At 41.0% G+C, this 27232-nt stretch overlaps 1 protein-coding gene across 7 annotated transcripts in view; it reads left to right on the forward strand.

Annotated features, from left to right (window-relative positions):
- The window catches only part of RGPD4 (RANBP2 like and GRIP domain containing 4), a 44566-nt gene that overhangs the window by 10793 nt on the left and 6541 nt on the right, over positions 1-27232 (forward strand). For 3 of the 7 annotated variants that reach the window (XR_014789204.1, XM_084844501.1, XM_084844504.1), the window contains exons 6-22: positions 545-690; positions 1638-1830; positions 2862-2952; positions 3370-3576; positions 4966-5144; positions 5298-5473; positions 5856-5979; positions 6652-6813; positions 8491-8628; positions 8740-8886; positions 11667-11849; positions 11930-12013; positions 15041-15176; positions 15487-15584; positions 15839-20282; positions 25765-25932; positions 26800-26892. Coding sequence is in view for 5 of the 7 variants with exons in the window: in XM_084844501.1 (XP_084700627.1) it covers positions 545-690; positions 1638-1830; positions 2862-2952; positions 3370-3576; positions 4966-5144; positions 5298-5473; positions 5856-5979; positions 6652-6813; positions 8491-8628; positions 8740-8886; positions 11667-11849; positions 11930-12013; positions 15041-15176; positions 15487-15584; positions 15839-20282; positions 25765-25932; positions 26800-26892 (6769 nt within the window). In the remaining 2 variants the exon portion in view is untranslated. Of the gene's footprint in view, positions 1-544; positions 691-1637; positions 1831-2861; positions 2953-3369; positions 3577-4965; positions 5145-5297; positions 5474-5855; positions 5980-6651; positions 6814-8490; positions 8629-8739; positions 8887-11666; positions 11850-11929; positions 12014-15040; positions 15177-15486; positions 15585-15838; positions 20283-21361; positions 21440-25764; positions 25933-26799; positions 26893-27232 lie in introns of all 7 variants that reach the window. The other 4 variants (XR_014789205.1, XM_084844502.1, XM_084844505.1 and 1 more) reach the window with 3 other exon arrangements.

Raw genomic sequence — 27232 nt, forward strand, 5'->3', positions numbered from 1 at the left:
CATGCATAAGCCAAAGCATGAGAACTACTCTAGAACAACTACTCATAAAATCTTGTGCAAGTATCTGATTGTGGTTCTTTGGATCGAGCACAATCTGCTTTTATCTTGCCAAAGGTAGAATGATGCCCCAGTTATTTAGAGCATGGATAACTAGTGCAAGTATTAAGGGCTTCTTGCTGTGCAGTAAATAGACTGGCATTCTTTGTCCTGCCAATCAAGCCACATTCTTTGATGGAGTGGGATGGGGGAGGGTGAGAAAAACTATTTTTCCAGCTACTAACTTACTTCTTTTAGAGTTCTGAAGTAATGAACTTCAGCTTGTCTTCAAAAAGTCAACTTGAAATGTCCCTGATGAAACAGCTTTAAAAGCTTTATTCCCTTCATCTGTATGCAGAACAAGATTTTTACTTTAGTTCTAGGCTGCTGAATTTCAGTAGAGAATGGGTTGATGAAATAGGGTCTGACCTTGCATAATGCTGGAGATCTGATAGTTGAACCTTACTGCGCATTGATCAAACCATGACTTTTGAATAATTTCCTCTAGGAATATCTGGTATCTGCACAGGACTCTGAATCTGATAAAACTAGCTGGAGAAAGACCCATCGGGATCTCCTGTTGGCTTACTCCAATCTAGTTGTAATGACACTTTCAAACAGAGGTGTAGAAGAAAGCAGAGAATCCCTTGAAAGGTATCTTCATTTTGCATAATTCATGTTACCTGAAGGATAGTCTCCTCCCATATATATCTGCATGAACCCTAAGATTGTCTTCATAGGGTTTCCTCTGGGTGCCCTGCCAAACCTGGTTGTGGAATGCCCTCCCCAGAGAAGCTCGCCTGGCACCTATGTTGTGATCTCTTCAGCACTGCATGAACACGTTTTTATTCTCCCAGGCATTTTAGTTCTTCAGTTTTTATTGTTTTAAATCTGTTACTGTAGTTTTAGATCTTCACATTCTTGCTGGTTTTTCCTTTGTTTTCTACTGCAGTTTCAAACTTTTAAAAGTTTCATATTGGGCCAGTTCACACAATCACATTGTGTCGTCCAAACCCAGGTGGCAGGAGTTGTTTGAGGGTTAAACAACCCTCAAATAACCTAATAGGCCATGGGTTGTTAATGTTCAAACAACCCCTGCTGCCCAGGTTGGGATGACACGACAGGGCTTGAGCAGGCAACCTGGTGCCTACAGGTGCTGCTGCTCGTCATGGCTTAAATAAGCCAGTCAGCTGCAGTGATTGAGCAAACCAGGTCATTGTGTTTTGTCATATTTTATTTCTTGGTTTTAACTGTTGTGAACTGCCCAGCTATTGGGTGGTATAGAAATGTAATACAATTTAATAGACAACACAGATCTTCAAATGATGGCCCTTTTGGTAGGGAAATGTGCATGTTTGCAGGTTGTGTTTGCCCCAAGGCCCTTTTGTTCAGTTGAGAGTTTTCACTAGTCTCTGTTGTTTTTTTCCTGTGCTGCTCTTTGCACATTTGCAGAGTAAATGTATGAAATCTAACAGAAGAACAGCAAAGGGCAAAAGAGTAATGAATCAAATCCAGGGAATTTATTTTAGTAGGTGCACTAGTTTGCTGGGTTTTGTAAATGCTGAAACTGGTACTGTTACTCATGAGCTTCTGTCTTGTAGCTTTGATCATGCACTTCACTCAGTGAAATCGCATGCAGCTGGAGATGACGAACTTTCTGTAACATTTCTGGAAATGAGAGGCCACTTCTATATGCATGCTGGAAATTTGCTGTTGAAAATGGCTCAGCAGAGTGAGAGGGAGTGGAGAGCCGTTTCTGAATTGGCTGCTTTGTGTTATCTTCTAGCTTTTCAGGTAAGCTGTTTTTAAGGGACATGTTGCTCTCATTCCTTTACACTATTTGCACTGTAGATCAGTGCTTAAAAATACTAATGAGGGTTCCCATATGTGCAGTATTGTAGGATGTGAAACTAGGCCATTCCTACTCATTCTTAAACTAACATATTCTTGCTCTTTTTTTTTTTTAAAGCCATATACAACTGCAAGTCTCTGTGCTTGTCAGCAGCATCTTGTATCTAGAGCAGCCTTCCATAACCTGGGGCCCTCCCAGCGTTCCTGACTGTTGGTCATGCTGACTGGGGCTGATGGGAGTTGAAGTCCAAAACATCTGGAGAGCACCAGGTTAGGGAAGAGTGGTCTAGAAGTAAAAAGGAAGAAGCCAGTCTGAAATTAGGAGGAGTCAATTGCTGTCTGCAGATAATTTGATTTGGCCTCGCTGTGTAACTTGTGCACCTTGGGCTTGCCTACCAGGCAGGAGCACTTGCTCAGACTGGCATCCAAACATAGTGCTCCACTGTCTCCCAGCTGGAGGAATTATGGCTGCTGCCTCTTTGTAGCCATTTCCTGTTCTGGCACATCTACCAAAAACTGTACTTCCACCATGTGCCACTGCTTTAGCATACTGGATCTGTGCCTGTGACCATCAGGGAGCTTTGGTTAAGTCTTGCTAGGTTCTAGATCCTGTAGACCTAACTCTTTGTCAAAGAATTGCCATTGGACTGTTTCTTAAATGTCCTACCCCCCTCATTTTCACAAGTAAAAACAAGACTTTCTGTTCAAAATACTGTTATATTGAGGATGAGGCAATAATTCTGCATTCAGTTTGTTTTTGGCATGTAACACAATACCAACTTCAACCTGTTTTTTTTAGTTTAGCAATTGGAGAAGAAATCTTGTGTAGTGTTAAGTTGTAATACGGTTACATTTATGACTGTACTGTCCGAGATTTTTGCACTTCATAGAGAAAGGAATGTTATTAAGTTTAGTATCACCACCATATCTTTCACTGTGGAGAGAATTCTTTATATTTATCTAATCCCTACCAGGTTCCTAGACCAAAGTCAAAACTAATCAAAGGAGATCAAGCTGAACAAGAGAAGTTGGAAATGTTAGCCTGTGACCGACAGAGCCAATCTGGTAATGAGAATAAAAATAGCAATTCATTTTAAATCAGAGCTGTTGGCATTTAGTAGCTACCCTCAAGCAATGTACAATTTCACTGAGTTGAAATTACAAGTAATGAACAACCACCATAGTTAATGCGAAGTATTCAAGGGATAATGTGGGTTTATAAACAGGAAAAATGTTAGAGACCCCAAGGTAACTTCTTTCATTATCCCATCAACTACAGCAGATCACATTCAACTTGTTGTATTGTTATACCTATAGTTTTTTCCCCTTTGTGAACAGAAAGTGTTAAATTTGAAAACTAAATTCTCTGAATTTGTGGAATGCTACCAGTTAACAAGATATAATCTTGAAGCTATTGGTGGTATACATGCCAAACAGAAACTGCTGTTACCATAGTTAATCATGTCTCTCTTTCCTTTTCAGGACATATGCTGCTAAACTTAATCTACAGCAAGCAAGATTTTTTCAAGGAGATCGTTGAATCATTTGCAAACAAGAGTGGGCAATCTGACTTATTTGATGCCCTGTTTGGGAGTAGTTCTAGAGAAAGCTCATTCCTTGTCACTGATGATATCGGAAATGTTGGTGTACAGGCACCAGAATACATAGAATTAAGTAGATATGATATTGGTAAGAAGTGTGATTTGAGTACTGAATCTTTACATATGTATGTTATAAATATATTACAAAACAGAAGTAGTCAGCTTAAAGCCTCAGTTAAAAGCACTGAAAGAAATAGTTGGATATCAACACTATCAAATGCAAGATTTTTACATTATTCATTTTTTCAGGTAGTACCTTAGATTAGGAGTCCCCAACATTCTTGGACCCATGGGCACATTTGGGAATTCGAGAAACTCCTGTGGGCACCACCACAAAATGTAGCTAATCATAAAATGGCTGCTGTAGAGGCCTGTCTTGACTAGACAGGTGGGGGGTGGGGGAGAGAAATAGCGAGGATAGAGGCTGGGAGGGAGGGGGAAACAGTAAGGCAAAGGAGTGGAGGAGAGAGAGAGAGAGAGAGTGAAGCTGGAGACTAGGAGTGGGGAGAAACTGAGGTAAAGAGGTGGGGGGAGAAAGAGGCTAGGGGCTGGGAGTGGAGAGAAAGAGCAAGGCTAGGGGCTGGGAGTGGAGAGATAGAGACCGAGTTTACACGATCAAAACAACCCATGGCTTGTTGGGTTATTAGAGGGTTGCTTCTCAAGCCATGCCACCCGGGCTTAGATGATACAAGTCACGCCCGGGCTGGTAATTAGGGTAATGGCACCCGGCATGCACCACTGATTTAAACAAGCCACTATCGCTGATTGTACAAACTGGCCCTGAGAGAGCAAAGGGGAAATATTTGTGTGGACAGAAGAAGATTTGGTGGGGCCAAGAAGCAACTGTTCCCTTCTCTTCCTGCTTGATGATTAGTGGCAAGTTCAGGAACAGGAAGGAAAAATTGTCACGCTAACGTTTTCAAGTTTTTAAAATTAAAAATACATGTTTGAAGGGGGCAGGGAGTGGAGAGCTTCATGGGTGCCACTGGAGGTTCCTGTGGGTGCTGCGTTGGGGACTCCTGCCTTAGACTATACATGTAGGTGTATTTTTTGGTGATTGAAACTGTTTGTATACTTAGGATGCTAAATCTGTGGCTGTTTTTAAATGGGATAGCAGATAATCGCTATGCACCACAATGTTTATGCTTCTGTCATCTTAATTTGTCACGTTCTTCCAAATGGGATCTGAACAAGAGCAAGTACTTGTGGATAGGTCTATGAAATGAAACCTAAGCTTGGCCAGTGCATCTGAAACTTCCTCTACTTAGGCTATTGTTTGAGACTCTTACATTTTAAATTATGTAAACTTAGGCCCCGATTCACATTCTTAACTGGAGACTAAAGGATGATATTTCCTGGTTTGTTTGAATGGGAAGAAATAAAATTATGTAACTAAAATCCTGCCTTGACCACTGTCTTCTGATGGAGTATCATAAAATTGTTTCTTTGAAAATCACTCAAACTTTCTTATCTTTAGGTGCCATTAGAGCACACAGTGGTAGTCTCCAGCACCTCACATGGCTTGGTCTACAGTGGAACTCCATACCAACTTTCCAAGCAATTCGCAAGTGGTTAAAGCAGCTTTTTCACTTGCCTCAGGAAACATCAAGACTTGAAACCAATGCTCCTGAATCAATTTGCATGTTGGACCTTGAAGTAAGAAAATGGTTTTAACGTTGAATTTATTACGATATGAATCATAGAATAGTAGGGTTGGAAGGGGCCTATAAGACCATCGGGTCCAACCCCATATGAGTTTATGTAGGAGCGTTTTCTGTACAACTTAAAATGTGTGTGTTTGAAAAACAGGTATTTCTGCTTGGGGTGATATTTACAAGTCATTTGCAGTTACAAGAAAAGTTTAATACTCGGTACACTGTATATCAGCCTCGATTCTTGCCACTGCCAGTATACAAACAACTTTGTACCGAAAGGCAACGGGCCTGGTGGGATGCTGTTTATACTCTGATTCACAAACGAGCTATGTAAGTATGAACATTACTTTTTTGTAATCTGTCCTGTGGTAGATGTGCAGTTGTAGACTTCATATCAGCACCACAACATCTTTAATCTCATTCCTTGACCATTTTCCATATTGAAGGATATGATGAAGGGAGTCCATGATCTTTAATGTAATTTTGATATTTGATGTTAGATGGCTGCCTTTTATATCCTTATGCTACATATTAGATAACACTTTCCTAGCAAATCTTTTGGCAATTGTTGGAGTTGTCTTTCTGGTGTAAATTCTATATTTAAAAATGGATTGGCTTGTTAACATTTCAGATTATAGCTAACCAAAGAGAAGCAGGTAATTTGAACAACATTATACAACTGAGACGTTTCTGTATAAATGTTGCTTTTCAGACCTGGGACAGCAGCAAAAATGAGACTTCTTATTCAACATGAAATCAGCATCCTTAGGGCTTTAGGAAAACATGGTCTTCAACCAGCTCTGATTGTGTACTGGGCAAAAAGTCTCCTTAAAACAGTAAGTAGGCAGGTGCTATTTTCTATAAATCTAAAGCTGTAAAGTTAATTCCATAAGGGTGCAATCCTCTGCATGTTTAGAAAGAAAAAAGTCATACAACTTGGTGAGGAATGCTGGGAGTTGAAGGACTTTTTCTCTATCTAAACATGCATAGGATTGCACCCTAAACATTTCCATTATCCATGCAGTTTAATTGCAAGTACTTAGATCTCATGGGAAAACAAGATCAGAATATAATTGACATTTCCTTTTTAAAGGTTTTAAGAATTGGTTAACCTTCCTAGGCTATGAGTTAACATTTAGGGAAGTTGACATCCTGTGGCTTGCAGAGAGCAACACTTGCATACAACACAGCTAGAACTGAAAGTCTGGTGTACTGGTTAGACTGCTTCACTCGCCAGTCCTTGTCCCAAATTCAAATTCTTGTTTCATTATGAAACTCTCTGACCTTTAGCTAGTCACCAACTTTCAACCTGACCTACCTCACAGAGTAGTTGTAAGGAAAAAATGGGGAGAGAACCATATACGTTCTCTTGAGTTCCTTGGAAGAAAGGTGGAATGTAAATGAAATAAATTAATAGTATTCTGAGTGTTGAAAGAGAAATGTGAAATAGCACCACCAGAGGACTATAATTGATATGTAAGGATAACTCAAGTTATGTTACTTCACAGGGCTGTGCTCTTAACTCTTTCTATGACCAAAGGGAATACATTGGACGAAGTGTTTATTATTGGAAGAAAGTTTTGCCAATGCTGGAGACAATCAAGAAGAAGAAAAGTATTTCTGAACCAATTGACCCTTTGTTCAAGCATTTTCATAGTGAAGATATTCAGGTAATAAGGCTGCTAGAGAGATACAAGATTTTCCTATGGTAGTTATATTTCTAAATGCTTTTTAAATCTTCTGTCCATGTGTAACTGCTTGCCCTTCTCCCCAAAGTAAGGATTACCATCTACCCCTAAAATCTGGCCAGCTAAACACCACCTATTGAACTATCACCAGATGTGCCTGCTTCCCCCATTAGCGTGCGTTTCAGACATGGGATCATTCCTGTCCTGCTTCCTAATCTAGTGCATATGTGTGCTGGAGACAGACATGAAAGTGTTCAACTAAATTGCGACTGCTAGGTGTAACTAAGTGGTGGTGTTTTACTTAGCAAATTTAGGCTAAACAGACCTCAGAATTTGGATCTAAGACATATTGGTCCCATGCAGATGGTATATAGAGTGCCTTATTATAATTTAATTGGAGAGGTTATCGGCGCATGGACAACAGCAATTGAACATTTACTCTACAGAAAGTTGTATACCTGGGAAAACAGCGGCTGTCTGAGCACACAGGAGCCAAGTGGAGCCCACAAATTCAGTGTTTGGCTGGAAACACAATTATTCAGAGGAATCCTGATCCTGTTCAGGATGGTATATCCTCCTTTCCCAGATCCATAGGATTACTTATCTTGTCTGAATTCAACTTCAGTTTGTTAACCCTTCATAAAGCATATAGCACTTCAAGGCACTGATTCAGGGTTTTTGCTGCCACTCCTGGATTAATTAAAAAGGACAAAGTTGAATTATCAGCATACAGATGGCACTGCACTTTATATTGCCCTGGTTCACATGATCAAAATAAGCTACTGTGGCTTAATCACTGCCTGGGCACGGCTTGTCATATCATCCAAACCCAGGCAGCCTGGCTTGTTGGAGGGGGAAAAAACTCTCCAATAACCCATGGGCTATCATAGGGCTATTGCGGGTTTTTTCCCACTCTTAACAACCTCTGCCTGGGTTCAGATTATTATTCAAATTACGCCTACAATTTAAAGAAGCCATAAGCCATAGTGGCTTACTTTGTGCAAACCTGTCCATTGTCTCAAGGATCTCTCCTGGTGGTTTTATATAGAAATAGGTGACCAGATGGAACTTGTTGGGGATGCCAATCTAGATGGTGATGGAGATGATGCAGCATAACTTGCTGATAATCATGAGAGTGGCAAAGACATATGTGGTATGCTGAAGCTTCCCCTCCCATCAGGATCTTGCCCAGCACGCACCAAGACAACTAGGGGAAATAGAATTCGGGGGAAATAGAATTTAGTGTAACACTTTAATTGGGAGACTGCTGGCTTTTGGGGAGGCGGGCACAAGGCACTGCAGTTGGGGGGCAGGGCAACACTGTACATGTGTATGCCTTCCATTCATATACAAGGTGGCGGGATATGTGGGTCTAAGCTGTTAGAAGGAAAGCCCATCTTTAAAGGAAGGACAGGAAGTGAAGATGATCTGCCCTATTTAGCTGGGCACAAGTAAGTTGATTCTGTTACATTTATCAGACATTCAGGTGCTCTGTCTACTAGCATATTTAGATAATTGGGTTCATATAACTAGACAATCAGATTTTTTTCCTGGCATCAGGAGGTGTAATATTTATTTGTGAGAAACTCACAAATCTGTGAAAGATTCTGTACTGAGAAACTAATTACATAAAACTAATGGAGTAAATTGCTTTCTTAGGCTTCCCAGGTTGATGAATATCAAGAAGAAGCACACATAGCATTTGCTATTTTAGATGCTGTTGATGGAAAAACAGATGATGCTATGCAAGCATTTGAAGCTATTAAAAATGTTGTTGCATACTGGAATCTTGCTCTGGTGAGTACTGAATTTCTCTCCTCTCTCCCTAGCCCCCCACCCCCCCCATGCTCTTGCTCTTCATGCACTTCATAAACTGCATTCATCACTAACTCCTTTCCTCTTGGATAGATTTTCCAGAGGAAAGCTGAAGAGATGGAGAATGATGGTCTGTCACTAGAAGAACAAGAAGAATGCAGGAATTACCTGAAGAAGAGCAGAGACTATCTCATAAAGATAATTGATGAAAGCTGCACAGATACTTCAGTAATTGAAAAGGTTCATGATTTGGCTTAGTTTTCTTTTTAATTACTAGGAAAACATACATAAGGAAACAAGCATACTTGTCACAATGTGATATGTCTGGGTATATGATGATTTGATTTAATATTAAACTTACTAGAAAAGTAGTAGAATAGTTGCTCTAAAGCAGGGGTCCCCAACTTTTTTGGGCTCATAGGCACATCTGGAACTGCCAGGGTAGACATGACCAATCACAAAACTGGTGTGGCAAAAAGACAAGTAACTTGCCCAAGAACCTGAGTTCAAGGCAGCAGAGTGGTAGAAACCCCAATATAAATCCATTTCACAGAAGGCAAGCCAATTTCCCCAAATTACCTTTAAAGTTTATTCCACCACATTTATTTCCCCAAATTAATAAAATCATCCACAATTTGCACAAAAACTCCAGATGCAAATGCACAAGAACCCCACTCCCTCTTGCAGGATCACCCCTAAACCTTTTATCTTATGCATGCAAACCCCCCCCCACCCCTTCAGTCATGTAACCACGCACTCCATTCTTCAGTCATTCAAAAGTACTCACGTCCCTTCCTTCTCCTTTACCACTCCCTCCTCCAGTCCTGGTGCCCTCCCAGTATAATTCCACAACCCTCTCCCAACCTACCCCGCAGGTCACCTGACAGCCCTTTCCCCATGTTTGGCTGCAACAACAGAGGCCTCTTTTGGGTGAAAAGTTTTAGCAAGTAGCCCAGCCTGGCGTGCTGCAGAGCAAATTGCTTGGCCTACAGCTAGCTGCCGTCTTCACTTCTTAATGATCCCTCTGTGCCTAGAGGCTTAAGATGGTGGGAGGCTGCAAGCAAAACACTTCTTTTTGCAGCCACCCATGATAAGAAAAAAATATTTTTAAAATATCAAGAGGGGCAAGGTAATTTGACAGCAGCCAAGGGAGCGGTTTGTGGCATCCGTGGGCACCAAGTTGTTGAACTCAGCTCTAAAGCATCAACTGGTCCAAACATTGATTATTTTGGATTGGGCATTGGAATCAGTTCAGAATCAAAGCTTCTGTAGAAATGTTCTGGTTTTAAGTACCTGTAGTGAAAGCCCTTCTCTCTTCTCCCAGCCTATGTTCCCTCAAGAGGAGGTTTACTTTTACTTCCACCTGGGCAGGTTGTCCCCACCTGCGTCAGGCATCTGCCTTTAACAACCTTTAAGATACTCTTATATTTAAGAGTATTGGAGTCTGTGAGATGGGCCCTTTTAGTTTTTACTTTGGTTGTGTATGAGTAGCGTGATTATGAATCAAGTACAGACTCTGTGTAAAATAACCAAAACTGTTTATTTAGCTTAAAATAAATATTTAAATTATAAAAGATTTCTTTAATATGAAGTTCTTGTTCTTGGTTACACTGTGATTTAACCACCTAACCTAAGGCCACTATCACCCCCACCCATCCCCAGGAGATGCTGCTGCTAATCAAGCCAATCCCTATCTGAACCACCTACATATTCATCTGTCCCCTTTAACTGACACTCCTTCACTCTAGCACCCCCTCCCATCCAACATTCTCACTGACCAATTACCCAGCACCAGGCACTCAACCAATCATATGGTCTCATACATTCTCATTCACTCTCCAGGCAACCTCAAATGTATGGAGAAGCTATTAAACCATAAACACAGAGTTTAAATAAATAAAACCATGGGACAGTTTTGCCACAGTACCCATTTTCAGTTTATTATTATATATTGTATGGCACATTTACATCACATTACAATAAAACGTAGAGCATAATAAATATGAAATGTAAAATATAAAATACAGACAGGAATATTACAAACATATGTCTAGGTTACAGATACAGTTTTTTACTTCAGTTGTCACAGCCAGGAAATCAGCAGTCTCCATTGTAGGCTCGGTTTTGACACTCTGTCACTATATGTTGGTTAGTTTGTTTTTCAGCCCCACAATCACAATTTGATGTTGTTTTGCCCCATTTATAAAGGGCATCTGCACATCTACCATGACCCATGCGAATTCGGTTCAAGGTTGTCCAGATCACACAGGGCTGGTCAAATCCAGGTGGTTTTTCCAAGATGCAGGGCAAGCTTCAGCATTGTGGAGGGCAGTTTCCTAGCCAATATTGTTTCCACGTGTTGTGGATATTGAAATAATCTTCTAGAAGAACTTTAGCGGTAGAAATGGCTGGATGTCTCGATCTTAACCTGTTTCACTCCAAGTAGGTTACGTCATTTAATATTGGTAGCTGGAGATTGTCAGTAATCTTCCGGTATTCCTGAAGAAGGGCGCTCTTTCGTCTTGCATCTGGAGGTGGTATACGGCTCAAAACAGGCAGCCAATATGTGGGAGTAGATTGTATTGTCCCACTAACAATACGCATTGACTCATGCAGTTGTGTATCGATCTTTCTCGTGTGCAGACTGTTAAGCCACACTGGGGCACAGTACTCTGCTGATGAGTAAACCAGACTGAGTGTGGTCATTCTCAGCGTATCCGCAGTTGAACGCCAGCTAGTGCCACATAGTTTGTGTAGTATGTTATTTCTACTTCTCAGTTTGGCAGCTGTCTTCATCAAGTGTTCTTTATAGGAAAATGTCCTATCCAGTGTGACCCCAAGATATTTGGGATGCATGTTGTGATTGAGCAGGTTTCCCGGTTTTTCAGTTCAGTAAAAGGAGGCAGTAAGATCTGAAATCCAATGACATTTAATCAAGGTAGAATATGCAGGTCATCACCTTAACTGTATATCTGCCAACTGACTCTAAAATCACACATACTTTGTAATTTTTGTCCTAGTTACCTGTATCTATAGAGACAGTTAAGGAGATGCTGGAATGTGTTATGCAAGAACTTGGGGACAATGGTGAAGAAAGGAGTCTTGCCTTAAACAATGATTTGAGCCAACCAGCAGAAACAGAAATTAAACATTCTACTCCATCACCCACAAAATTTTCACTCTCTCCAAGTAAAAGCTACAAGGTATATCAAAGAAATTTGTTTTGAAAGCTGTATTTTATTAGGTCAAAACACCTAACAATTGCTGCTGCTGTTTTTTCCAGTTTTCTCCCAAAACCCCTCCTCGCTGGGCAGAGGATCAAAAATCTCTGCTTCAGATGATCTGTCAGCAAGTAGAATCTATTAAGGTAAATAAAACAATACTGCATTGCGGTGTGTATAATAAGCTGTCTTCTAGGGCAGAGTTGTGGTTTATTCAGTCTGAACAAGTCAAATGCAGATCATGTCCAAATGATTATAATAAAATCCCAGAATAGTCATTGATTGGAATATCAATGTTAGCAATCTAATTTAGATCAGAACAGTTGCTTATTTTAAAGTTAATCAAGTGTTTTCCAGTTAGTTGTCTACCATAAATAAACTATCAGCAAAGTGCAGACAGAAACTTTGAGTAAACATGTTATATAATTTTAATTTAGAGTATTTGCATAATTTTCACTTTTGCATTGGCAGACCTTTGCTGAAAATACCAGTACAATATATAAGTAGCCCTATATATGCATGTATTTGGACATTTATTTCCAGCCTTTCTATGATAAAATCAAATTCATGGCAGCTTCCAAATAAAAAATATAAATCATAATGACATTAAAAACAATCCTAACAAGAGAAAATAAAAAGCAGTAAAAATAAGTTCATAAGAACTAGATCACAAAAGTCTTGCCAATCAGATTCATGTTTGGTCTTCAGTAGTGTTATGGAATCTTGTTACAAGGCAACCTATTGTGACATCAACATGTTTTCTCTACTGGCAAAGGGGAAAACATTGACCTGTTTCACAAGGGTGGTTAATAAACCACGGTGGCTTATTAACCACCCTCAAGCACGCTGGCTCATTTCACTAATTACCCTCACCCGGCACGACTTGTCATTCATACGAAACTGGTGAGGGTGGGCAGCTGGGGTGGTTAACAAACCACCTAGAACCCACACTCTGCTGTAGCATTTCTGGGTGGTTTGTTAACTACCCCAGCCACCCACCCTCCCTGGGTTCTCATGTAACAACAAGCCACGCCTGGCGAGGGTAATTAAGGAAATGAGCTGGCACAGGATCATGACGCATGGGGATGGTTAATAAGTCACTATGGCTTATTAACCACCCTAGTGTCCTGCGAACCAGGCCGTTGTCTCACTACTTGATTGGAAGAGAGAAGATGTTTGCCTTGTGCAGAATTTTCATTAAGTCTGCAATGCTAAAGACATTTTCTAAGGAGTTTAGCCCCACTGACTTACCTCTGAGTAAATATGCTTAGGAGTGTGCTGTTAGAAACAAATGATGCAAGTACACTTTTTGGCTTTTTATAATTCAAAAGCTTTAATTCTGAAAGGGTAATAAGATCAAAATAAAACACAGAATCTGTCTTGTTAAGAAGTGTGATTTGATTTAACTGCCTTACTGTGCAGATAATTGCTTCTTACCTAGTTAAGCTTTTTAAGAACAAAAAAAGGTCTCCCTGGGATGGGAGAGCAGAAGGGAAGCACATTCTGGCTTCTGCCATAAGCTAGGAGACCAAGGGCCACTGGGAGGCTTCATCCCCTGCTTCCAGGAATGACATCAAGCCAAGAGATAGACCAACCTGGCCCATACACTGGTCAGAGAAGGAGCAGTTTGCAAGGAGCTCATTTTCCCCTGGCATTTCCCCCTGCCAGAAAGAACACTCGGCTCCAACTAGTCTTGGGACTGAAGTAAGGCAAAAGAATGCTCTGGCCTCATGCATTGGCTGAAGGACCAAGAACCACCAGTTGCTATTCAAGCAAGAATACCAGCAAGGGAAGATCAGCCTGGCCTGAAGTGTATTTAAATACCCACTTACAGCTCACCACCTTGTTCTGGCCTTAAAAAATCAGTCTCCCTCCTGTTCCATTTCCTCCACTTCCCTTTTTGTGTCTTTTCTTTTTCGTTTGTAAGCCTGATGGTTGGTCCCCTCTATTTTGTTGCTCTCCCTCTTTGTTTTTATTGCTGTCAGCCGATTTGGGAGACCATAATGGTCTGAAAAGTGGGATAAAAACACAGTAAATGATGCAGAAAATAATAAATGAATAACAATAGACTACAGTTCCATTTCAGCGTTTTTTTTTAATCACAATCACTTCTTCTAATGCTGAACTCATTCCCAAAGTACAGGTACTTCTGTGGCTAAAATGGCACTATCCATGCACAGTAGGGAGGTATCAGCAGGCTTGGAGGAACCCCAAGATACAGAAAGTCTTTAGGAAAAAAGCTGTAAAGACAGAATCCAATTATGACTGAGCTTGCTGAGTAGCCATAGAGCACAGCTGGAAAAGAAAACCAGGGGGAGGGGGAATGGAAACAGCTGGCTGGCTGGAAGTGGCTGATGAAGGCAAGTCTGTGGCCACGGTGGCCTTGGAGGCTTCAAAACACCATTGATCAATAGACAGGAGAGGCTAGCTGAGAGAGGAGAAAAGGGATGCAGAAAGGGTAAAGAGAATGGGAGGAGGGTGGTTCTATGTCTTTTCCTCCACCATACTGTGCTCCTTTTCTCCTCCACTCCAAGAGACTTGAGCAAAAAAGAGATACAGATACAAAAAGGACAGAACCATATCACTGTCTGAAAAGATCACTTTCTGCTTCACACTGAAGTTATCTTTACATAGATTCTCAGGGGTGGACGTGAGAGTTGCCCATATGGAGAAATCTTAAGATTTTTATGTAGCCAGGATTGGGGAGTTGGAATGTTCGTATTGGTGCCCAAATGTTAGCAGCATAGAGAAGCGTTCCTGTTTTTTCTAACTCATTTAGTGTGAAACATTTAAAAAATAGCCCTGCTAATGCACATTCCAAAGCAAATGTAGTTCATTGTTCTCATATTGCAGGTTGGAAGAGGCTGTGACTTATGACAGTCCTGAAGTTGTAGTCATACTGAGTACTGCAGGTCAGACTTTAAGTGGTTTACTACAAACCTGCAGTGCTGTCCAGAGCAGTTTGTTACAAATCTCACTTGTGATTTTCTAATTATCCAAAGTTTGTGTGGTAGTTCAGCAGCAGGGACTTAAACCATGTTCATCCTTAAGAAGGATATATCAGTAACATCACATTTCTGTGCGGTGGTTTCCTTTGCCTGGTTGAGGGGATATGAAACTCAGCAATGTATTAGCATGAAAGTCTGTAATGTTCCTTCCTATCTTTTTGATAGAATGAGATGCAAGAAATGAAACTTAACCATTCTAATGCAAACACCCCTCATCGATGGCCTGCTGAAAGCTATGCAACAGAGACTATGTCAGATGGCTATCAAGGAGCACAGAACTTCCATGGAGCACCCTTAACTGGTAACTACGTGGTGAAATTGAGTTCTAGAGGATTTTATGTGGCGTTTATGATATGATGTCAGTTGATTATGAGTGAGGAACATTAAACGAGTAACAAGTTGCAGGAATGTCTGTAAGGATAAACTAAGATATTTTCAATGTATTGGTTTCATAACCTTAAGACCTGGTTTAAAAATTGCCACAAGCATTGAGGACGAGGCTATGTCATCACACAGCAGCATAACGTGATGGTATACCATAAGTGCAGAAAAATGTGTTAAGTGTTTAGATCTAGGGTTCCTGTCAGCTTACCATTATCTCTTGTGTTCAGTTGCTACAACAGGTCCATCCGTCTACTACAATCCATCACCAGCTTATAATTCCCAGTATCTTCTAAGGACAGCAGCCACCAATGTGACCCCCACAAAGGTAATTATAAATGTTTCTTGATACAATTGTAATGTAACCCTTAAAGATACAGGAAGCTGCAAGCTAAGTTGCTTTCTATTCAGTCTTCAGATACCCCTTCCTTGGCACATAGTGGGGCTGGGGAGGCAAGCAGAAACCAGCAGTAGCTCTTGAAAACAGATTAAGCAATGATTAGCATGTCAACATAAGGTTGTGTGTTGTGTGGTATTCTGCTGCTGAGGCTTTAAGGCTAACACTGAGTATTCTGTTTTTAGGCTCCTGTCTATGCCATGAACAGGCTTACACCTCAGCAACATATATATACATATCAACAGCCAATGCATACTCCTCCACTGCAGAACACCTCGGCTTGTATGTTTTCACAAGAAATGTATGGTACTCCACTGCGTTTTGATTCTCCTGCAACTGGAATTTTGTCTCCTCGTGGCAATGAGGACTACTACAATTACAGTGTGCCACCAACAAGCACAAATCCACCACTTCCTGAGCCAGGCTATTTCACAAAGCCTTCAGCAGCACCCCCAGTGTCCAGGTGTGCAGAATCAAAGGTGATAGAATTTGGGAAGCCTAACTTTGGTCAGCCCTTAGTTGCAGAGGGAGCAAAATCTTCTTCACTGATAACCTCAGCTCAGTCAACTCAGCCAACCACGTTCAAATTTAATTCCAATTTCAAATCTAATGACGGCGATTTTACTTTTTCATCACCTCAGGTTGGGGCACAGCCCCATAGTACACCATATAGTAACAGTGATAGTCTTTTGGGCCTTCTGACATCAGATAAACCTATCAAAGAGGATCGATACACAGGACAGAAGCCACTTGCCGAATATGCTGCTGGACAGCGCAACATCTTCAGTTTTGGGGCGAAGAATCCTCCAAGCGTTTCATTTACAGATAAACCAGGACAAAATCAACCCAAGTCCTCTGGGTTTGGGAAGGGTGATGTATTCAGCTTCCAGGAACCTGGCAAACCCATATTTGGTACTCCACATTTGGATGTAGCAAACAGAAGTTATGAAACAGATGGAGGAAGTGTCCATGGTGGTGGTGATGATGATGATGACGGTCCTCATTTTGAACCTGTTGTGCCATTACCTGACAAGATCGAAGTAAAAACAGGAGAGGAAGATGAAGAAGAAATCTTCTGCAACAGAGCAAAACTCTTTCGTTTTGATGGTGAATGCAGAGAGTGGAAAGAGAGAGGTGTCGGTAATGTGAAAATCCTGAGGCACAAATTAACTGGCAAAATCCGACTACTTATGAGACGAGAGCAAGTGCTGAAAATTTGTGCAAATCACTATATAAATCCTGATATGACTTTGAAACCAAATGCTGGGTCAGACAAATCATTTGTGTGGCATGCCTTGGATTATGCAGATGAATTGCCCAAACCTGAGCAACTTGCCATCAGATTTAAAACGCCAGAGGAAGCAATGCTTTTCAAGCACAAATTTCAAGAGGCCCAAAATAGTTTGAAATGCTCTGGATCAGATGTTAGTCAGCAGGCTGCTCAGAACATTGGGTCATCAAGAGAAACTGCTACTCAGGATGCAAAGGATTCTGCTAAATCTGACCCTGGACTGCTGAACTCTGGATTCCATTTCAAGAATAAGGCATCCTCTGTCAGTGGTAGTTGTCAGCTTCCTGGTCCTGATGTGAGTAATACTGCAAAAAACACTAATACCAAAAGCACTTTTATGATCACATCAGGTGGAGCTACACCTGCATCCTTTTCTTTTGGGAAGGAAGTCCCAGGAACACATTCTACACATGGATTTGGTGAGCAGTTCATGTTAAAGAAAGATCAGTGGGAATGTAGCACATGCCTTGTTAGAAATAAAATAACTGCACAGAATTGTGTGGCATGCCAGAATCCAAACCCATCTAATACAGAAGTACAGGCTGTGCTTCTTCCAACGGAGTCAGCTATACCTTTCAAAACCAACACTGAAACACAGAGTACATTTGGACTCACTTCTGCTAAAAAGGAGAACCAGTGGGAATGCAGGGTCTGTTCTGTGAGAAATGAAGCCAATTTATCTCATTGTATTAGCTGCAAGAATCCCAGTGGAGTTAATGCACCAGTGTTTGGTCCCCAAACTACATTCAAATTTGGCCAAACAGATACTTCAAAGGTCCCTCAGAGTAGTTTTGGGTCTGCTTTTATGAAAAAGGAAGGCCAGTGGGACTGCAATGTATGTTTAATACGAAACGATGGCTCTTTGCCAACTTGTGCAGCATGTCAAGCTCCAAATCCATCTAGTGATGTTCCAGCTCTAGCTGCAAATGCTTCACCACCTGTGTTTGGCTTCAAAAGCAAGTTATCTGAACCCACTGGAGGACCACAAGGGACAGGTTTTAAATGTGACATATCAGAGAAAGGCTTTAAATTTGGCCACCCTACAGAGCAAGAAAAGTCTCCTTTCTCATTTCAGGTTCCTGTTAGTACTGAAACTAAGCCTATACAAGGAGGGTTTAATTTTTCAATGCCTGTGCCACCAGGTGAATTTAAATTTGGTATACCAGAACCTAGTAAAAATGTTGTAAATACTAAACAGAATAAAGAAGATAGTCCCTTAAAAGGTCTCGAAGAAAAAAAGACATTTGAGGAAGACTCTCTAGTCAAATCTCATGATACATCTAGCAAACAGAGCAGTGATTTGGTTTTTGGCCAGCGTGGAAGTACGTTCACTTTTGCTGATCTTGCAAAAACATCTGCTGGTGAAGGGTTTCAGTTCGGTAAGAAAGATCCAAATTTCAAGGGCTTTACAGGTGCAGGTGAAAAGCTCTTTTCTTCTCAGGGTGCTAAAACTTCCAAAGCAAATACTTCTGCTGATTTTGAAAAGGATGATGATGCATATAAAACAGAAGACAGTGATGATATTCATTTTGAACCTGTTGTTCAGATGCCTGAAAAAGTGGAACTCGTGACCGGTGAAGAGGATGAGACAGTGCTGTATTCACAAAGAGTAAAACTATTTCGGTTTGATGCAGAAACTAGCCAATGGAAAGAACGTGGTGTGGGCAACTTGAAAATCCTTAAGAATGAAGTTAATGGAAAACTACGAATGCTCATGCGACGTGAGCAGGTACTGAAGGTTTGTGCAAACCATTGGATCACGACTACCATGAACCTGAAGCCACTCTCTGGTTCAGACAAAGCGTGGATGTGGTTAGCCAGTGACTTCTCTGATGGTGATGCAAAGCTGGAGCAATTAGCAGCTAAATTCAAAACACCAGAGCAGGCTGAGGAATTCAAATTGAAATTTGAAGAATGCCAAAGGCTGCTGCTGGATATACCTCTCCAAACCCCTCACAAACTCATAGATACTGGGAAAACAGCTGAGCTCATACAGAAAGCAGAAGAAATGAAAAGTGGGTTGAAAGATCTCAAAACCTTCCTGACAGATGATAAAACTAAACTTGCTGATGAAGATAGTAAAAACTCTGTGTCTGCCACGAACACTTCTGATTTGGTTATAAAGCCACATGCTGAAAGTACTGGCCCTACATTAGAATGGGACAACTATGATTTACGTGGAGAAGCACTGGATGATAGTACAGATAGTTCTGTGTATGCATTGCCTCGGGCCAGTAGCCCTGTGAGGAAAAATCTGTTTAGGTTTGGGGAATCTACCACAGGGTTTAACTTTAGTTTCAAATCTGCACTAAGTCCCTCAAAGTCTCCTTCCAAACAGAACCAAAGTAGATCTTCTGTAGGCACAGATGAGGAGTCTGACATTACCCAAGAAGATGAAAGAGATGGCCAATACTTCGAACCAGTGGTGCCTTTACCTGACCTTGTGGAAGTAACAAGTGGTGAAGAGAATGAGCAAGTTGTTTTCAGTCACCGAGCTAAACTGTATAGATATGATAAAGATGCTAATCAGTGGAAAGAGAGGGGCATTGGGGATATAAAGATCTTGCAGAACTATGACACTAAACAAGTTCGTATAGTCATGAGAAGGGACCAGGTATTAAAGCTTTGTGCCAATCATAGAATAACTCCAGATATGACCATCCAGCAAATGAAAGGCACTGAGCGGGCCTGGGTATGGACTGCATGTGACTTTGCAGAAGGGGAAAGAAAAATTGAGCTTTTGGCTGTGAGATTTAAGCTGCAAGATGTTGCTGACGTTTTCAGACAAATTTTTGAGGAAGCAAAACACGCTCAAGAAAAAGATGCGTTAATCACACCGCTTTCTTCACGTGCCAATACCCCAAAGGAATCTCCATGTGGAAAGATTGCTGTTGCAGTACTGGAAGAAACCACCAGGGAGAGAACTGATTTAAAGCAGGATGAAGAAACTGTTATACAAATTGCAGAGGATTCAGTAGTGGTTGAAACTTCTGAGACCCCAACAAAAGCAGTAGTTTCGCCACCCAAATTTGTGTTTGGTTCTGAGTCAGTCAAGAGTATTTTTAACAATGAAAAATCAAAGCCTTTCACATTTGGGAACACATCAGCAACTGGATCTCTTTTTGGCTTCAGTTTTAATGCTTCCCCCAAGAGCAAAAGTGATAGTTCAGTGTGTCAAATCATGAAACAGAGAGAACCAGAGAGCACGCACGACACTATGGCTTGCAAAGTTGCTGAATATCAAGAAAGTGGTGCTGGTGGTGGTAAAGGAGAAATTCAAGGAGCTGCGCCAAAAGCAGAAGGATTTTCTAATTTTTCATTTAAAACACTAGAAAAAGGTGAGCATTTCCTGAATTTTAACTTATAAGCTAGAATTGTGTTTTGTGGTGTGTGTGAATTTCCACCTCACCAGCCTTTAAGAGTTTAAGATGCTTACTGATGGTAGAGTTTCTAAATCTATAATGTTAGACCTAGTACTCTGTAAGATGGAGGTGGGGGAGCAGAAAACCCCCCTTAAAACTCATGTGCCCAGTTGATGATAAACATTCTTGGGGAGAAGAGACGTAAAAGTATGCAAGATCCAATCTACTTAAGTAGTTTATTGATCAGAACAAGCTCTTTGGATTATAGGTAGAAGCATACTGGTAGTCTTCGGTTGCTGAAGAACTGTTCTCTGTTCTCGGACTTCACCCATTAGAAGGTGGGCATCAGCATTCTGCAGACTAGTTGAAGCTTCTGGATGCTGTTTACTCGCAGTCCCATATAAGTCACTTTACTGGAGTTTGCTCTCAAAGTTAATGTCATGGAGGTCATGACTTCTATGGGAGTTTGCTCAGATGGGAGCTAGCAAAGTTAGTAAAATTTGAAGATTGTAACACTTGGCTGCTGTTGTTTCGGTTCCTTCTCTTTACAAACTTGTAAAGCTAAAATCTTGATAGAGTGACCATCTTATCCATGTCAGAGGCAATGCACTTCTGAAATATTAGTTGCTGTGAGACAGTAGGTGGGAAGGCTCTTGCCTTCATGCCCTGCTTGAGAGTTTCCTGGGAGCATCTGGCTGGCCACTGTGGGAAATGGAATGCTGGACTAGATGGACCATTGTTTGCCCTGAGGTTCTTGATGGGTTTCTAAAATCAAACTCTTCAGATGTCCAGATGTGGATTCAGATGCCAAACACTGGCACTCACAAAGAAGCAGAAAACAGATAAGCTACTCTCTCTGTCTCAGATAAGCATAATGAAATTACCTAATATACCTACTGAAGCGCTTACGTGTATTTACTGTGTAAATCAAATAGCAGTATAATATGCAATGTAAAATCAGTGGTCATTTTTATATTTCATATTTGTTTGGCAGTGCCCCTTGCCCCTTTAGGAATGTTAATTTACTACTCAAATCCACACACTTTATTTTCTAGGATTTAATTTTAACCTTTTTAAATCTAACCCAATGGCCTTTTGGACCAGCTCATCTCCCTCTCAACCCAGTAGTAAAGGTATTTACACACTGCACTGAATGAGGTGTATCATGTCTTGGAAAGCACTGACAGCTCCCCAACTCTAGCAAAATAACTGGCTGTTTTAAAAGTTTAGAGAAATAACATGCATGTTTAAAAAAATAATACAGCTGTTTTATGGTTAAGAGGCTAGTTCTTGATTTCCTTAATCTGTTGGATTGCTTAATTCCTATGTCTTCCAAATGCTCAACTATTGACTTTCAAGCATTGCTTGATTCACTGCCATGAGACATTAGAACTTGCTTGCTTGATTCAAGATAGGTAGGAAGAGTTTGAGAGACTTGTTTCAAATACGAAGTGTTTTAAGAGTCCTTGTAGAACCATATTTGATGGTGAGTTTCCTTGTATCAGCCTACAAGGAAAAATATTGTTTCCAAGACTGTTTTTTGTAGGTTATGCTACCGTGTGAACACTCTCTGAGCTAATATTCACCTTCATGTTTTTTGCTTTTGAGTCTCCTCATAATCAATGTCACTGCATCTAATATATAAGTATTTATTTATTAAATACAGTGTTTAGAAAAGCCCTGGAAAAAGACCATTATTTCATTGCAGAAATACTTGGCTTGGATTCAGATTTTCTCATCCACAAACAGGGACTCCTTCTGTTTTGTGGATGGGTCTTTTCTTCCACTGGTACAAAAGAGAGTAGGCAGTTCCCCCACAGCTCCTTGTATCACCTCCCATGCTGTTCCACAGGGTTCCTCAACTTCTCAGAGCAGATTTGGAGAGCGGGTGTAGGATTCTCAGGGGCAATTAGCATACATTGCCTTCCACCACTGGGAGCATCCCATGAGTGTTGTTCTGTTTACATGATCTCTGAATCCAAGCCAAGAAGTCTAAATACTACAATTTGCATGAGTAACCCAAATTTAAAATTCAGTTGAAACAAGTGTTTTGTTTTGACGAGTATCTTCCATTACCATATCACCATCAGAACTGTTAAAAAGGGTCTGCTGTTTAAAACTGTTTTATTGTCATCGTGTTTGGGCTATGCTCAGTCTGGCATAGTTTGCTTCCATTCTTAGAATTTTGAAATCACAATTCCATATCGGTCCTGTTCACATATAATTCCTGTTTAAAAACCAATCAACTGTTGTATGTGCCTCTTCCACTTTTAACCGACAGTCAGCTCCTTCCGAGGTTGTGGAGTGTATATAATGTCCCAGTTGATTGGAGAAGACCTTCTTAACTGATAAAGTATTTTTGTTGATCTGGTCAGTTAATTAACTAAGGGTGCAATCCTATTGAGATAGACGGTCACCTCCAACTTCCTTTGAAGTCAGAGGCAACCACCTATCCACTGCAGGGCAGCTGGAGCACGTAGGAGAGGATCCCTTCCATGCTCTGGCTGCCCTGCAGTTTTCCTTAGATGGCGATTTCAGGCATCTAAGCGTGGCTTCGGGGAGGGGGCAGGAACGGAGCTGGAAACTGCATAGGAAGCAGTATAAAACAGCTTCCGCGGTCCCCTCCCTGCCCCTGGGAATGCCCCCTTTTCACCCTGTCCGTGTTCTGTGTTACTAGCATGGACATGCATGGAGGGGTGGTGGCCGCAGTTCTCTCCGCCCCAGGTACAAGGGGAAGGGGTGGGGAGCACAGTATCCCGGCTGTGAGCTCATAGTACTGTCTACGAGCTCAGAGCTGGGAAACCAAAAAATCCTATCTCCCCCAGATGCTGTCTAGGAGACATAGGATTGTTCTAAGTATTGCAGCCCTGCTTTTCACAGTAATATGTGAATGATCAGTTACAGATTTTGGATGCAGGATTCTGTGAGTCTTTTCAGTTTGGTGTCTCAAGCTCTCACTGTAAACACTTACCTGTTAAAAATACACAAGTCTGCTGTGATTTCCCAGTTATTTCCCTATATATGTTTTAAGAATACAAGCAGAGAAAGGTAATGTAGGAAGAAACCCGTACGTTCAGACTCTAGCATTTTATTTGATCTTAATATCCCAGAATGTAAACAAGCAATTCATACAAAGAGTTGGTTGTGTTTCTGTTGTCAAATATGACTCTTGTGGCCTGTTTGTTCATGACAAGAGTATGTTTGTTCAGAAATAAATTGCTCCTTATTCATAATAGCAAACCTGTTTTTGATAGGCTGGATTTTAATACTTGATTATAAAGCTTATCCTCACTCACTGGCTTCCGTTTTACTAAAACTGTCATAACCTGACTAGTTTGTTTTTCTAACTCATGCATTTTGTAAAAAAGCTACTGGAATTTTGAAAAATTGAATTCTAATACCTATTTAGGACTTCACTTGCATTCTTCTGTGAGAATGTGCACATTGATATAGCAGGCATGCATAAAAATGTTCTAAAGTGCTTGGCGTGTTCACATTATGACTTGGTGCTCTAAAATGTATTAGAGATTACAGTCTCTGTTTAACAACTGACAGACTGACTGTGGCTTGGGAAGATGGTCCTTTGAGCTTGAATCCAGTGAAATAGCAGTTTGCTTTTTCTGTTATCACTCAAATGTAACAGGTGTTTCATGCAGAAGCTTTTGGGGAAGCATTTTGAAAAGCTTTTAAAAAGCAGTTTTATCATTAAGATGCTTGTGCTTAAAGGAACTTGTATTTCTTGTTGAAATGGTCTTAAGCTATTTGATCTTGTTGCACCAGGGCTTGGTCCGTTTAGGCTCAAACCTACCAACTCTTATCACTTGGATAATTTCTGCTTCTAGGACTGATATATCTTACTTGCTTTTTCACCTGAGTTTTTTGTGGGGAGGGGGCATGTTCTTGTCACATTCATTCTAACTGTTATAAAGTATTTACTGCTTCATTAAGGATATAGAAGCATTCTAATTGGCAGTTCAGAGAAGCTTTGCAAAAACTGAGCAGCTAGACAAATCAGAGGTATTCCCCATGCTAGCATAATCCAAGTAAGCTTTACAGATTGCAGCAAGCAATAGAACTTAAAGCAAACAGTACTGAATACTTAAAGGGGAGAACAATCCTGGAGAGCATCCCAAGGACATAGAATTCTTTGGAGTCTCCCCTCCGAGGCCATAGTCACTGCTATGACCTCAGAAGGGGACTCTGGAATCCAATCCCTGCCCCACCCCCTCGCAGCGGAAAGTACATGCCAGCTACACTACAAGATCACAAAAGCGGCCGGGGCGGGGTGAAGACACCTCAAAGAGGTCTGAAGGGATACCTTTCATAGAATAGTAGGGTTGGAAGAGGCCTCTAAGACCACCAAGTCCAACCCCATGCTCAATGCAGGTATCCCTTCACCAAAGGTACTTCACCATGCCTACTATGGTTGCCATTTTGTGAATGGACAGCCCCATGCAATGGCAGCTATTTTGTGAGAGCTTCCACAACACTTTCAGAATTCCAAATGTGCGGGACATGATTTGAATAATCACCACCCTGCCAAGGCTTGTCGTGTCGTCTGAACCCAGGTGGCATAGCTTGTTGGAGGGGGAAACAACCCTCCAATAACCCATGGGTTGTTGTAGGGTTATTAGAGGGTTATGACAAGCCATGTCCAGGTGGTGATTATACAGATAATGTGCCACAATTCAAATAAGCCATAAGCCACGGTGGCTTATTTTGATCAGGTGAACCAGTTCACTGTTTCTTTTGCTTTACAGGTTTAGACCTTAACATTGTTCTATGCAATTTCGCGAAACCTCCCAGATCTTTTTAAACAAAACACTTATACAATGTAAAGCAATGCCTAGTCCTTGAGTTCTATTTAAAGACAATGAATGGAAGACGTACTATGTCTGAATATAGTTGTCTAATGAGAAGCATGGCATGAATTCAGCCAATGTCCTTCATTGTTGACTTTAAATCTTGTCACTTTGTCTTCTGTTTGAATATATGTCTCCCCTGCTTTGTAAATATATTAGTTGTTGTTGTTGTTCAGTCGTGTCCGACTCTTCTTGACCCCATGGACCATTGCACGCCAGGCCTTCCTGTCCTGCGCTCTCTCCCGGAGCGTGCTCAAGTTCATATTCATTGCATCCGTGATGCTATCTAGCCATCTCATCCTCTGCCGTCCCCTTCTCCTTTTGCCTTCAGTCTTTCCCAGCATCAGGGTCTTTTCCAGAGAGTTTTCTCTTTGCATTAGGTGGCCAAAATATTGGAGCTTCAGCTTCAGTATCTGTCCTTCCAATGAGCACTCAGGGTTGATTTCCTTTAGGATGGACTGATTTGACCTCCTTGCAGTCCAGGGGACTCGTAAGAGTCTTCTCCAGCACCACAGTTCGAAAGCAAAATATATTATTATTAAAGTGCAATTACTGACTTTAGACTTGCTCAAATAATTCACGTATTTTTTTTCTAGCAGTTGAGATTAAGAAGGAACCAGATACAGTCACATCAGATGATGTAGTGATTATATATGAGTTAACACCCACTCCTGAGCAAAGAGCTCTTGCAGACTCTCTTAAATTACCTCCAACGTTCTTCTGCTACAAAAACAAAGCTGGGTATCTGAGTGAAGATGATGATGGTAAGACACATTACTTGAAAATTATTCTCTCCTATAAGTTACAGAACAGGATTAAAGAATGAAGCTTTAGACAAGTCCAACAGAAACCCCCAGAAATTTATGAAAATGCATTGGTCTTATTAAGTCAGGAGAAATATGCTTTATGTACAGAGTGCTGGAAATCAGTTCTTAGTGAATACAACGTCTTCTGTTTCTGACCCCAGTTGGTCTTATAGAGCACGATAAAACTTAATAACAAAGATGCTTGAAAGTTGTTGCTGTTGACAATTTTAAACTGCTTTTCATGACTATACTATGACACAGAGATCGGAGCATCAGTTGGCTGCATAGGTAGAACATACCTCTGCCTCCCTCCAACTCTGTAGTGCTGGGGGAAGGGGGGGGTTGTTTTCTGCCCTGTTCCCTCCAAGATTAGAGCTAGAGAAAGGAGCGGGAAGTTTTCACTTGACCTTGTGCTGCATTTCAAAGACATAACATGAGGTCAAGGACAAGACCCTGCCCAAGTGTCTTGGTGATAAATTTTTATTTATCCAGTACGGCCAGACAAAATTTGGTGGCACCTGCCACCCGTGCATCTGAGGTAAGGGGAGTGGTGACCGTAGAGAGTGGCATCATGTCTGTGAAATCTCCTCTCCAGGATGGCTTGCTTGGTATCCACTTTGTTATCTTTTGAATGCCAGGCAAAAACATTTTTATTCTCTCAGGCATTTTCAGTTTGATAGCTTTTAGATTTTACTGCTGGTCATATTTAAGGCCATTTGTTCCTTAAGATGTAGCAGGAGATACACACTTGAATGCTTACTATAGCCAATTGTATGTTTATACTGCATCTCTGCTATGATGCCAACTTTTATTTTCATATTTCAGATGAGGACTATGAAACGGCAGTAAAGAAACTTAATGGAAAGTTGTACCCTGATGGACCTGAAGAACACACACAATTACAGGAAATTGACACAAGTAAGTACAACAATTTGGGAAGAGTTTTGTAACTTAGCAAGCACAGGAATGTAATTCTGAACTTTTCTAATCGTTACCACATCACTTACTTACTTAACATACTAACTCATTAATTTGCAAAACATTTACTGTCTAGTAAAAAGGAAAGCTTAAATTTGCCATGACTTAAGTGCACATAAAAGCAAATCCCATTAAAATGTGTTTCTCCAAGAGTGGAGAACCTGGTGCCTCAAGATGATGACAGACTTCAACTCCCATCCAACCCCAGCCAGTGTGGCCATGGTCAGGGATGCTGAAAGTTGTAGTCCAATGACATCTGGAGGGCCCTTGGACAACTGGA

Source organism: Heloderma suspectum, chromosome 3, assembly GCF_057233095.1.
Source record: "Heloderma suspectum isolate Gila_16-S chromosome 3, 16-S_ref, whole genome shotgun sequence".
In the NCBI taxonomy this organism is placed as follows: Eukaryota; Metazoa; Chordata; class Lepidosauria; order Squamata; family Helodermatidae; genus Heloderma; species Heloderma suspectum.